The sequence below is a fragment of the Chiloscyllium plagiosum genome, chromosome 30 (genome assembly GCF_004010195.1).
Source record: "Chiloscyllium plagiosum isolate BGI_BamShark_2017 chromosome 30, ASM401019v2, whole genome shotgun sequence".
NCBI lineage: Eukaryota > Metazoa > Chordata > Chondrichthyes > Orectolobiformes > Hemiscylliidae > Chiloscyllium > Chiloscyllium plagiosum.
The window spans coordinates 4,453,677-4,465,280 of record NC_057739.1 but is presented as its reverse complement, the minus strand read 5'-3'; the positions used below and the strand labels follow the sequence as shown (position 1 = coordinate 4,465,280).

General features: G+C 43.8%; 1 protein-coding gene across 1 annotated transcript; it reads right to left on the bottom strand.

The window, feature by feature from the left end:
• Nucleotides 1–7,534: 7,534 nt before the first annotated feature.
• On the bottom strand, nucleotides 7,535–7,876 carry LOC122564599 (cysteine-rich tail protein 1-like). The gene has a single exon (XM_043719688.1). The coding sequence runs from the start codon at nucleotides 7,874–7,876 to the stop codon at nucleotides 7,535–7,537; it is 342 nt and encodes a 113-aa protein (XP_043575623.1).
• Between the last annotated feature and the right edge of the window lie 3,728 nt (nucleotides 7,877–11,604).

The following is an 11,604-nucleotide window of genomic DNA, read 5'->3' as shown; positions in this document are numbered from 1 at the left end:
GCGAATCTTTATCAAATAAAACTTCTCCCTATTAAATTATTCAATTCACGTAGTGTTCATTACTATGATATCCACAATGTTTTCCTGATAATAGCTCCTGAAACTGTAAACCTTGTAAACCTCAGCTGGAGACTTCACATTCATTTGCAAAAAATATATTACCTCTGCTTTCCTGAGTGTTCCTTTGTTGAAAGATAAAGAACTGCTCTTCCCATTACAACTCTCTTCCCTCTTTATAGCCCTCTCCTCTCTTTGCACTCCTCTCCTCACTGTGTAACCTCACTTTCCCTGCCCCGAGAGCTATGTACATTGGATTCTGGCCTCCATTCATGTCTCCTACCCCAACAAATTCCAACATAGCCGTCAGCCTCTCTCTTCCTGTTCTCTTTGTATGGGTTTTGAAATACAGCATCTGATAGAGCAGTTTTTATTGTCTGTGACTGAGTCATTATTGTTAAGGAGCTATTTTGTTTCTCAGTGAGCTCTGGGTGTAGCGCTCATGTCTCTGAGTCAAAAGGTCAAAAATCAAACCACGTTCCAAACACTTGATTGCATACTCCATATTTGTACATTCTGAATGCGGCACTGAAGTTATCTCTCAGAGGAAACATTAAACTGAGGCCCCCACTGCAGCTTCATGATAAACGATCCCATAGCATTATTTAAAGGAGACAAATACCGCCTAGTTTACTGGACCAATATTTCCCTTTAAAATAATACCATTTAAACAGATTATCATCTTTCTGTTTGTGGGATCTTACTATTTACATATGACTTGACTGCCATGTTTCCTACATTACATCAGTGACTGTCTTTCACAGGCTAATGCCATCCTACCTGATTTCAGGCTAGTTGGGTGACTACACTGGTATCTTGGAGCTTACTTGGTCACAATCCTGCTTTTTGTACAAGATCAGAAAAGCTCATTGTTCAGCTTGTTCACCTGCTGTATTATATTTAAATTTAAGAACTTCCCTTGTTTTGTTTGAAGTTAATAAAGATTAGGGGAACATTTGAGTTGATGATACTCATAAAAATAGTTGATTGGCTGAATTCCTTGTTGAACTTTGTCAGATGATTTAATTGATTTCCTCATGTTAACAAGCTGTCAATAAATAATTACTGGGATTGGAGAATCCCAAAGATTCAAGATCCCATGTTCATCCCAAGCCATTGTGCTGATTTAAATAGTGATACTTAGGAAATTTGCGTGCATTGTGCCTTACGTTTAATGTAGTGGTGACAATTATAGGTGACAGTGATGAATTTTTACACGTGATGAAAGCTTCTTAATATATAATCATTTATGAGTTTAGATTTTAAATGACAGGCAAATGGGATTTTTGTTTTAGATCTGTTTAAATAATTATTTTCTTAAAAGAGATTCTTTAAGTATATTAAAGTAAAAAAGAATAACTAGAGAGAGAATAGGACCCTTCAAGGATAAAAGTGGACATGTATGTATGGAACCGCAGGAGATGGGCAAGGTCCTCAATGAGTATTTATATAGTTAGCCATGGGTGAGGTCCCAAAAGATGAGAGTAGCGAATGTTGTGCCCTCATTCAAGAAGGACTGCAAAGAAAAACCTGGCAATTGTAGACCAGTAAGCCTAACATCTGGATTGGTAAGTTACTTGAGAAGATTCTGAGAAATAAGATACACATGCATTTGGAAACACAGGGTTTCATTAGGAGTAGTCAACATGCCTTTGTGCATGGGAGATCGTGTCTCACAAATTTGTTAGAGTTTTCTGATGTGGTGGCCAGGAAGGTTGACGAGGGCAGGGTGGTAGAATAGTTATATAGATTTCAATAAGTCCTTTGATAAGGTTCCACATGGTAGGCTGCTCTGGAATCCAGGGAGAGCTGGCAAATTGGATACAGAATTGGCTTGATGGTAGGAAGAGGGTAATAGTGGAAGGATGCTTGTCGGCCTGGAGGCCTGTGACTAGTGGAGTGCCTCAGGGATCAGTGCTGGGCCCATTAATGTTTGTTATCTATATCAATGATTAGCAAGTTTGCAGATGACACCAAAATAGGTGGTATCGTGGACAGTGAGGAATGTTCTCAGGAATAGCCGTAGGACCTTGATCTGCTGGGGAAATGGGCTGAGAAATGGCAAATGGAGTTTAATATAGATAAGTGTGAGATCTTGCATTTTGGAAAGTCAAATCAAGGTAGAGTTTCATGGTGAGTGGTAGGGCCTCAAGGAGTGTAGTGGAACAGAGGGATCTTGGAGGTCAGCTGCACGGTTCTCTGAAAGTGGAGTCCCAGGTAGACAGGGCAGCAAAGAAAGCTTTTGCCACACTGGCCTTCATCAGTCAGGGCATTGAGTACAGAAGTTGGGAAGTTAGGTTGCTGTTGTACAGGACGTTGGCGAGGCCGCACTTGTATTCAATTTTGGTCACCTTGCTGTAGGAAGAATGCTATTAAAGTGGAAAGAGTCCATCAGAAATTTACAAGTATGTTGCCAGGACTCAACGGTCTGAGCTATAGAGACAGAATGATCGAATCCCTACAGTGTGGAAATAGGCCATTTGGCCTAACAAGTCACACCGATCCTCCGAAGAATAACCCATCCAGACCCATTCCCCAACCTTATGACTCTACATTTACCCCTGAACACTATGGGCAATTTAACATGGCCAATTCACCTAACTCAGTGGGAGGAAACCCATGCAGACACGGGGGGAATGTACAAGCGCCACACAGTCGCTCGAAGCTGGAATCAAACCTTGGTCCTTCATGCTGTGAGGCAGCAGTGCTAACCACTGAGCCAATGTACTGCCCCATGCCAGAGGGTGGACAAGCTAGGACTTTTTTTTCTTTAGAGCACAGGAGTCTGAAGGGGATCTTATAGAAGTGTATAAGGTTATGAGAAGCGTGGAAAGAGTGAATGCACTCAAATTTATTTTTCCCAGCAATGAGGAATCAAGGACTAGAGGGCATTAGTTTAAGATTAAAAGGGAAAGAATAGAAGGGAACCTGAGGGGTAACTTTTTGTTTTCCACAGAGGGTGATATGCACATGGAATGAGCTGCCAGCAGAAGTGGTTGAGGCAGGTACATTAAAAACATTTAAAAGGTATTTGGACAAATACATGGATAGGAAAGGTTTAGAAGGATATGGGCCAAGCAGGCAAATTAGGTTAGTGTTGATGGAGATTTTGGTCAGCATGGACCAGTTTGGGCCAAAGGGCCTGTCTCCATGCTGTACGACTCTATGACAAAGTCATTTGGAATAATGAACTGAACACTTCATTTGCAAGGAAAGCATGTTGACTTAAATGCCCAACGATGTACCTGTGGAAGTTAATTGATGAAGTGTTTACAATGCAGAGTTTTATGGCATACAGAAAGGCAAATAGTCAGGAGCCATTAATAATAGTTTTAATTCAGAAGTATAGTTTCATCCTAGCAGAAGTGCGCTTTGTTAATTTATAGAATCTACAGATTGTTTGAGATTGTCAAAGTCACCTAAGAAGGAATGCAGGCTTAGAGCTGGAAAGAAGTCTCTAGGATATCAAAACTAGAAATAGTTAAATAAGAGATAGGAATGATACTTAACTGGGATGTAATGGATATTGCTGGTAAAGGGTTGAAAGTTTCATTTTGCTGATTAAGATATTTTGAAACTCCTATGTAAAGTTGATTTTCCTTTTATGTAATAAACTTGTGTTCTTTGCTAAAGAACATTGATGGCAACATCATGTGAATGTGCTTTTGACTCAACCACCACTATAGCCAAACTGAAAAAATGAAGTTGATGCTCTATGAAACTAAGCTTCACTCAAGGATCTGACGAGTCCACTAGCTGTAATCCTCATCTCTTGGCGGGATAGACATTTGTTGAGTTTGAGGGATTTGTGATCTTTTGAAGTGAGCAGATACAGATGCTGGGCATAAAGCAGAAGCATTGTGAACTATATTACATGGATTGGAATTTCAAAATGGCTTTGAACATTTCTGAGATTTTTCAGGATATAGTTGACGTAAGTCGATTATTTAACTCTTTGAACAAAGGCTAGTGTTATCAGGTAAAACAGAAGATCCTTAATGGGCATTTGAGGGGTGGTGGGGAGGTGGTGGCCTACACCTTTCCTATTTCTTACATTCTATGGTCTGAAAATAAAATAAAAGTTGGGTCTCATAAGAATGAAGTGCTTTAAGTGATCACTCAGCATTTTGAATCAGGTGGGGAAACTGAAATTGATGCATCACCTCTAGAATTTAGAGGTGATGGTAGAGGCAAGTGGAATGATATTTAAAAGTACATTTGGATAGATACATGGATTTACAGGGATTACAGGGATATGGGCCAAATGCACGCAAATGGCACTAGCTCAGTTTATGAAGCCTGGTTGGCATGAACTAGTTTGTCCGAAGGATCTGTTTTTATGCTGTATGACTAAGCATGTGACACTTATCACAGATCATGCTTTAGATTGCTCATATACTGTTTGTCTATGAAATAAATCTTTATAATGTGAATTTGGATGAATTGATACCACCACATTGACATTTCCTAAGGTACCCTATTGGATTTGCATGCGTCCACACAGACACATACAAGAACGGAAATCTAATTCTTGACAAAACCTGTGGGGTATGACTGTCATTCAGGTCAGCTCTGCATGTCAGACTGCAGCCCTTTCATCCTTTCACTTATAGAGTCAAAGAGATGTACAGCATGGAAACAGACCCTTTGGTCCAACCCGTCCATGCCGACCAGATATCACAAACCAATCTAGTCCCACCTGCCAGCACCCTATCCTTCCTATTCATATACCCATCCAGATGCCTTTTAAATGTTGCTATTGTACCTGCCTCCACCACATCCTCTTGCAGCTCATTCCATACACGTACCACCCTCTGTGTGAAAAAGTTGCCCCTCAGGTCTCTTTTATATCTTTCCCCTCTCACCCTAAACCTATGCCCTCTAGTTCTGGACGCCCCAACACCAGGGAAAAGACTTTGCCTATTTATCCTATCCATGCCCCTCATGATTTTATAAACCTCTATAAGGTCATCCCTCAGCCTCTGACGCTCCAGGGAAAACAGCCCCAGCCTGTTCAGCCTCTCCCTGTAGCTCAGATCCTCCAACCCTGGCAACATCCTTGTAAATCTTTTCTGAACCCTTTCAAGTTTCACAATATCTTTCTGAATTGCATGCAATATTCCAACAGTGGCCTAACCAATATCCCGTACAGCCGCAAGATGACCTCCCAACTCCTGTACTCAATACTCTGACCAATAAAGGAAAGCATACCGACTGTCTTCTTCACTATCCTATCTACCTGTGACTCCACTTTCAAGGAGCTGTGAACGTGCACTTGTCCCCAGCAGTAACATTTACAAGCTGGCTGATCAGATGCTGCAGGCAGCTTTGTTTCTTGGTGAGGCCAAGATGTTACCTATAGATCAGTTGATAGTATGCCAGCCTTGTGTCAGATAATTCCAGAGATTTGGGCATGCAATGGGATTTTGAGGTGGTGAGCAAATGTTTGGCTAGTGGTAGGGCAATTCAGCTGGAGTTTCAGCAAGGCCTTTGACAAGGTCTTGCATGGGAAACTGATTGAGAAGGTTAAAGCCCCTGGAATTTAGGGAATCCTGGTGAGATGGATCAGAAACTAGCTTAGTAATAGGACACACAGGGTAGGGTTGGAAGGCTGTTTGAGTGACTGGAGGCCGATGTTCAGTAGTGTACCACGGGGATCAGTGCTGGGTCCCTTATTGTTTGTGATATTAATAAATGATGTAAATGAGAGTGTGGGGAGACTAAAGGAATGAGACAAACATTGGCTGGATGTTGAAAGTGAGGATTAAGATTTCCCTCCCCAGTTTCAGTTCTTGGGTGTTGCATTTGGCTTGTTTTACCTCTTGAGCCTACACATACCGGAATGAGGATGGAGGAAGCACTTACGTTGCACGGTCATAAGGTATAAACAAACACCTTCCCTTGCTGCACTTACATAACAAAGTGTAAAACATGCTCTGCCCTGCCTGTGAATGTCAGAGCTAACTACTGACAGAGATTACACTGGATTTGCCCTGCTGACGTGACTCAGGATATTTATACACTAAGATTATACTGGATTTGTCCAGCTAGTGAGATTTAGGACCTTATTAACAGAGATTATACTGAATTTACTTCACCAGTAAAACTTGGAACTTTACTGACACAGAGATTACACTGGATTTACCCTGCAGTGTAACTCAAAGTTTATACACTGCGATTGTACTGGATTTGCCTCGCTAGCGTGACTTTGCACTCGACTGATATTGAGATTATATTGAAAGTCACTGTCACTCCAGAGTACATCTCCCAGGTCAATGCTGAAAATGTGTTGCTGGAAAAGCGCAGCAGGTCAGGCAGCATCCAAGGAACAGCAGAATCGATGTTTCGGGCATAAGCCCTTCTTCAGGTCAATGCTGTCAATGACCTCGCTAACCCGTGGGGACTAAACACAAAACAAGAAATTCACCCACTGACCCGTGGGGATTCGGGACACTGTACAGGAATGGAAAATGCATGGGCTACGCAGGTGGTGTACAAACCCAAAGCCCACCTCTTGAGTTGACTTCTACAGTGGTCAGTGTATGAACTTTGAACCCGTGGGAGTCACTCCGCCTTGGCCATAATTGTGCTTCATATGGGCCGGGTACTGGAAACATGGTACCCCTGTGGAGCTATGCAGATTGAGTTTGAAGTCCTAAGATTCACACACACGTTTTTTTTTACTGTGTTGGACACCTGTACACACGCGACATGGGGGTGCTGGGGAAAATGTGGGGGGAAAGAATGTTAAAAAACAAAGTCCTACCCTTCACATCAAACTAGGGATGTTGAGAGCGTCAGTTTATTCTCAACATTATTGACACCATTAACAGACTGAGAACAAATCAGACTTGTTGGGCCGAAGGGCCTGTTTCCACACTGTAAGTAATCTAATCTAATCTAAAGTAATCTAATCTAATTATTGACATCATTAACAGACTGAGAACAAATCAGAAACAGACAATCACAGCGGTTCTCAGAACAAGGTTACTCATTCAGGTGTGTACACCGAGTAAAGTCCACTATCAAACAGCGTATTAATAATAATAATAATCAGTCCAGTCTGAGTGAGTCATTGCCTGCATTCTCACATCCCCCCCGCATGAGTCAGGGAGGTAGCCACCGGTTCACCAGAACCCATCTGTAATGTTGCACAGTCCAGTGCAGTGCCACTGCTGAGCTGCTCATGGCTTTGTCCATCCTGGGCCTGCCCTGAGGGCGATGCTCTATGCGGAATGTCCCCCTCCTGCCGCAGGGGGTCAGTCAGTGAGGAATTCTCCCTGCTCCTGGCGGTCTGAAAGTCAATCTCGGCTCCAGCTCCTCCGCGTGGAGTTTATCATTGAAACTAAACTTGTCCCCGCAGCCGAAAGTTTGGGAAGTGTTCTGTTCCGGGGCTGAGGGAAGGGTAGGAGAGTTTGTAGAGAAGCCCAGGGGGAGGGTGGAGGGTAGAGGGGGTACCCCCCTGTCCTCCCCTCCCTCAGGACAGTACACAGTGCGAGTAGCAGCAGCGACAACACTTACACAGCCGACAGCAAGCACACGGCGGGCTCGCCTCTTCCTCCTCAACCCCCAGATGCTTGGAGCTCCCGGCTGGTGGGTAGATGGAGCCGTAAGGGTTAGCCACCAGGGCGGGCTGGCTTTGGCTTTTCCCGGGAGCCCCGTTGCGCTGGGCAGTGTCCCCCGGGAAGGAAGAAGGGGACCTCTCCTTCAGCTCGCCATCGGCGCTGGACTGGGAGCCCTGGTCCGCCTCAAAAGCCTCGTTTGCGAAGTAGGTCTTGGCGGGGAGCTGGACGTCCGAGTATGGATTCTGCACACTCATCACTCCTGTCAGTCCCCCTGGCACCTCGCAGGGCAATCCCGGAGCCTCGCCTCTCCTCTCCTCTCCTCTCGCTGACTCTGGTGGTACTCAGTCGCTGGGTAATCCCGAACTCCCTCCCAACACCGACTGACTACACAAACAGCCAACCACTTCCTGCGGCTGCTCAGGTAATCAGCTGCAGCACTGGGAACCTGAGCCAGCAGACACACCCTTCCACCTGCCACTTACCCTTTGCACTCAATTGACCAGAAAGGCAGGAGCTGAACAGGGAATAGCACGGGTTTTTTTTTAGAAAGTAGACCTTTCCCAGCCACATCCGGCTCCCCAAACTGCAGCCACCCATCAGGATTTCGGAGGAAACTTCATGCTGGGGAGTCTGAAAAGTAGGGAGCACTTGATCCCAGTAGCACACTCGCACGTTTTCTTTTAAAGAATTGGATGGGTGCAAGGGCCGTGGGGATTATACAGATAAGGCGACCTGGTTACAACTGAAGAGGTCAATGCCAACAGCAACAGAGACCCATTTACGCTGAATGGCCTGCATCTTTTCTTTAATCATACTCAGGAGTTTGCTGCTATGTTGCACCAGTCACTTTTGCTGTGAACAGACTTCACTGCCTCCTGATCGCTCACATCTGCCCAGTCCTTGACCTTACTTGCCTCAGAAAAGTCTTGTTTTTCCAGAGCTGCTTCTCCTATTGCAGTGTTCTGTGTAAACCCACACCTTATCAGGTGGCCAAAATAACACCTGTTTCACTTCCCAATGATATCTACCTTGCCTCAGAACTGCACCCAGGACCCATTGTTTCTCCCTCGATTCAGCATATTTGATGTTTGTTTCAGTATTGAGCCTATGGGTAAATTCAACATGTTTTAAATTCCTTTTATAGAGTTTCTCAGCAATTGCTTGTCACAGCCTCCAGCAATCTAAATGTTGTACTTCTAACAGCCAGGGCACTGACAGACTGATTGTCCCACCCCATAGCTGCTGAGAGACAGGTTCACCCACCCTCTTCAGTGACCTTTGCATCAGTATTGTAGGAATGAACTAATGACTGACAAGTACTGCCTGCTCAACTAACATCATCTGGCTCCTTTATGGTCAGAAGTCACAAGACATCAGGTGACGCAGGAGCAGCACTCTGAAAGATTGTAATTTCAAATAAAGCTGTTGGATTATAACCTGGTATTGGGTGAATTCTGACCTTGTCTACCCCAGTCCCACACCGGCACCCCCACATCATGGCTCCTTTATATTCAGTTAATCAATGGGGATTTACAGGGATTGTCCTTCATTGGGATGTATTGGGATTGTTCTTCTCAGAACTGGGGATGCACTGGATTTGACATTCCTGGCAAGAAGATGTACTGGGATTGTCTTGTCTGGTATTGGGGATGTAATGGGATTGACCTTCCTTGAATTATTGATGTATTGGAATTGTCCATCCCAGCAATTGTAATGTACTAGGATTGTCTTTCCTGGAACTGTAGTGGTGTTGGAATGGTCCTTTCCTGCAGTGGGGATGTATTGGGATTGGGTTAGTGTGGTGCTGGAAAAGTACAGCAGATCAGGCAGCATCATTCCTGATGAAGGGCTTTTGCCCGAAACATCGATTTTCCTGCTCTTCGGATGCTGGCTGACCTGCTGCACTTTTCCAGCACCACTCTAATCTAAACCCTGGTTTCCAGCATCTGCAGTCCTCACATTTGCCTATGTATTGGGATTGCCCTTCCCAGACCCAGTGATCTAGTGGGATTGTTGTTCCCAGTACTGGGGATAAATGGATTGTCCTTGCTGGTACTGGGATTGTACTGAAGTTTCCTTTACAGCATTGGAGTTCTACTGGGATTGTCCTGCCCTGAGCTGGTTCTGTACTGGGACTGTTCTTCCCAGAACCATGGCTGATAATGGGGAATATACTGGGATCGTTCTTCCAGAAGTGGGGATATAAAGAGACAGTCTTTCATTGGGTATATATTAGAATTTTTCTTCTTGTGCTGGCATTGTACAGGGAGTGTCCTCCTTGCACTGATGAGAAACTGGGATTCTTCTTCCTGGCAGCAGTGATGGTCTGGGATTTTCTAACCCGGAACTAGAAATGTGTTGGGATTGTCATTGGAAGTGTACTTCCTGATTGTAAAACATTTACTAGGATTGTCCTACCTAAGAGTGAGAATGTAGTGGTATTGTGACTGTACTGGGCTTGTCCCTCCACACATTAGAGATGTACTGGAATTGTTTTTCTCAAAATGAAGGTGGTACTGGGAATGTCCTTCCCAGAAGTGGTGATGTACGAGGATTGTTCATTCCGTTCGTGGGGATGTACTGGAATTGTCCTTCTGAGGGGCAGTGAGGATGTACTGTTGTGGTCAGTTCTACCCTACATCTCTCACTGTAGCATGCTTTGAGAAATGTCACTCCTGTCTCTGTAATGTTGTCTGTTATACCCCACACCCTCACTGTAATGCTCTGATGTCATGACCAGCAGACTGTACTCTGAGGTAAAATGGAAATTTTCAACTTGTAATTTCAAAATCTGTCATTTTTAAAGAAAGGTGGCTGATACAGCAAAAAGAAAGGCAGTGGATGTAAATTAAGTGGCCGTCTGGAGAGTAAGATATCTCATGGAATGTTAACCTAAAGATGTGTGTCAGGAACTTCAAACAACGACTGTTATAGGGAATAAAGCAGACTGTGTTCCTTTGTGACTACAAACATAATGAAGGGTGGACAACCCCCTGCTCAACAGTACGTTCCCTCCCCATCCTGTTGATTATGTCCTTAACCACAGGTACACAATATTCTTTTTAAGAATACACAAGGAAAGGGTTTCACCCCCCACTAGAGTGTGCTTCTGTGACTGAGGTTCTTTGTGTGCTTTGCAATTGAGCCCTCAGATGTGCCAATGGACTAAGATATCCATGTGTATTATCTGCATTCAAACATTAGCATGATTTTAAGGTAACCATTGAAGAACTGGCCCCAGTCACTCCAGTGTTGCAGATAAAGAGATTATTACTCTTCACTATAGAACTCAGCTAGCAAACCAGATGGAAGAAAAGAGGACAAAAAAAAAGGACTGTCTCACCAGAATTCTGCTATTCAGCCACAGTCAAAAGCAGTCAGCACAACAGAATCCCAATCAACCTGTAAAATTAAGAATCTTGAAATCGACAGTTCAACGACCAATGTCAACGCTTCTGGTAACATTCACTGCAGCAGCCACAACATTCAACTATCTGCTCTTCACAAACAATTCAAAGATTTTTATATCTGCTTTTTTAAACGTTTATCTTTTTGGATTAGCGTTACTAATTCTTCTCGTGTTTCGTGATTAATAAACTCACTCTTTGTTTACTGGAGAAAACTTGGTTAACTTGGCTCCTTTTAAAACATAAATTCATTTCAATCTGGGAGAAAGGAAGTGACCTAACTTTAATTAACCTTGTTGCAACTAATCAAAGGATTGGGTGAATAACGAAAGGGAGCCGGTTCATCCCTCCTCACCCAGGATTTAAGTGTAACAAACTGAAGACTCAAGTGGCACCTAAATGTAACATATTTCCTACGCCCTCATTGTAACACTCTGATAAACCCATGCCTTCACTGTAGAATTCTGATGTAGCCCACACCCCTCACTATAATTTTCTGATCTACCTCAAACCCCTCACTGTAAGTTTCTGGTATACCCCACACTCCGAGCTGTAACAATCTAGTATACCCCTCA

Bases quoted from the DNA above. Each gene is read 5' to 3' on its own strand.
- LOC122564599 (XM_043719688.1), bottom strand. From the start codon at position 7,876: ATGAGTGTGCAGAATCCATACTCGGACGTCCAGCTCCCCGCCAAGACC.